The sequence below is a fragment of the Corvus brachyrhynchos genome, unplaced genomic scaffold (assembly GCF_000691975.1).
Source record: "Corvus brachyrhynchos isolate BGI_N302 unplaced genomic scaffold, ASM69197v1 scaffold56, whole genome shotgun sequence".
In the NCBI taxonomy this organism is placed as follows: Eukaryota; Metazoa; Chordata; class Aves; order Passeriformes; family Corvidae; genus Corvus; species Corvus brachyrhynchos.
In genome coordinates, this window is record NW_008238664.1 from 2,170,965 (window position 1) to 2,173,112 (window position 2,148).

Genomic DNA, 2,148 nt, shown 5'->3' on the forward strand with positions numbered 1-2,148 from the left:
GGGGGACCAGCGCTGCTTCCCGGCTGGGCGCTGCGGAACGGGAAGGCAAAACTTCGGGCGTGCTCCGCTGTGAAATGCTCGGCCAGAGCTGACTGAGATTTCTGCGCGGTACTTATGTTACAGAATGCTGTAGGGTCTCAGTTTTACACTTCTCTCCGGCTTCCTGGAGAATCTCGGTTTCAGTTTCGTAAATGTTTTATCTGTGAGCAACTCACGGCATCCTCCGTAGGAGAGTAAAGCCTGCAGAATCGCTTTAAGAACCGCCTGTAAAAGGGGAGCGTTTTCTGATGGTGGCTGAAGAGTTTGTATCACAAACCTTTAATTAGGTCCGACGTGCTGGTGTTTCACTGGTGATTCACACAGCAGTGTGGGCTGGAGGAATCTGAAGTTACTGCTTGTCTTGCTGCAGTGGGTGTATTTTATAGCTGATACTGGGTAGCTGCTTCCCTGCTAACCAGTTTCATTTCTGGGGGTTTTTTTTTTGGCCTGAAGCATCTTATTTTATTACCCTCATTTGCAGCTAGCATTCTATAGGACAGCTGCTGATCTTTGAAATTAATGTTTAGCTCGATGGGAAAGCAAGGTGGTTGAGCCTTCAACACTATTTATTTTTAAATAATCTGAGGCAGTAGTTATTTAGAGCTCGTTTTCCTAGCTGTGATATCTTCTATTTTGAAGGGCACTTGTTTGCTTTCTTTCATAACTGTTTTATGAGCAATTTCTGTAAATGAAGTTTTATTTACCAAGCAGCTACAGCAACTTAAAATGTACTTGGCAAGAAATGTGGGGAAATAATTTCATACAATCTTTTTTCTATCTCTATCTATTTCACTATTTCTTTAACATATAGGTAATTAGTAATGGATTAAGCCGCATGGCACAATACTCTTGTAATATACAGTATGCATTTCTAACTGTAGAATTATAGAGCCATTAAGGTTGGAAAGGACCTCCAAAATCATCAAATCCATATTCGACCAATCACTACCAGATCAACTAAACCAAAGTACCAGTTGCCATGTCCAGTGGGTGGCTATCCAGGGTCAGCCAACCATGTTTCCTTACGTTTTTGGTTTTTTTTAATTATTTTGCAGTTCTGATACCACATTTTCAATAACATTGAACAGAAAAGATGCTCTCACAGAGGATCAGAAGACCTTAGCTTCGTACGGGATTGTTTCTGGTGATTTGATTTGCTTACTACTAGAAGAGCCAGATGGACAACCCAGTCTACCTCCTCCTCCACCTCCTTCTGCTCCTCCACCACTTCAGAATGGTCATGAGCCGTCCACCTTGACCCCCAACAAAAGTCAGGCCAACAGTCCAAAAGGAGAAGGGCAGAATGAGCAGTCTAACAATGAGAAGGCTCAGGTGGAAGTTCAAGAGAGTGATGAGAGGGTAAGTACACGAGAATTTTCCTGTACAGCACAGGGCAAAAAAGAAGGTATCCTGTTGTGTCAGTTGCTGTACTACATAGGAGATAATCTCTTCAGAATATTTGGCTCCTTATATTTGTCTGATATATATTCAGTTATTTGAATGGACATTCATCTCTATTCATTGTATTTTACTGTGGCACAGAAGCTAATTCAGAGAGCTCAAAGTGTTTCAGGAGTAAATGTTTTTGCTGGAACATACACTTAAGGAAGTAAGGATTACATTTCTTACCTGCCTCAGTGCTATTTTCTTGAGGAAACTGATTCTAGATGGGAGCAGATGCAACAGGCACTGTCGAAGATAGGCTCTTTTTCTTACCCCCTTTCCTGACCCTTCCCTTAGGTAAATCTGTTTACAGGTTTCATTCTACTTCTTTTAAATAAAGTGTCTGTGTAGTTTTGTCAGTTACTAATAACAGGCTATGATTTTGGTAGAATAAAGGAAGCTACAGTGAAGCCACAGCCCTCCTCAAGTGGCAGCAGGTGCACTCCATTGATTGATTTCTCCCCACCCCTGCTTTTTAGGCCTGTTGTGTTTGTTGGCAGCCCAAGTTACCATTTTGGTTACTTGCCATGCATATTGGCTAAGTTCAAATAAATGGTGATAGTACAGTGATTAAATTATTCCTGTGTATGTTGCAAAAATTCAGATGAAGGTTTAATATATTATGATCACTTTGTCTTTAGTTAATATATGCAATAAACTAACACT

At 41.0% G+C, this 2,148-nt stretch overlaps 1 protein-coding gene across 1 annotated transcript in view; it reads left to right on the top strand.

The window, feature by feature from the left end:
* Positions 1-1,092: 1,092 nt before the first annotated feature.
* Positions 1,093-2,148, top strand: part of FBXO7 (F-box protein 7) — a gene marked incomplete at its 5' end in the record, with an annotated part of 9,230 nt that continues 8,174 nt past the window's right edge. The window contains one exon of the mRNA XM_017737729.1: positions 1,093-1,398. Within this exon, the coding sequence (XP_017593218.1) occupies positions 1,093-1,398 (306 nt within the window). The remainder of the gene's footprint in view (positions 1,399-2,148) is intronic.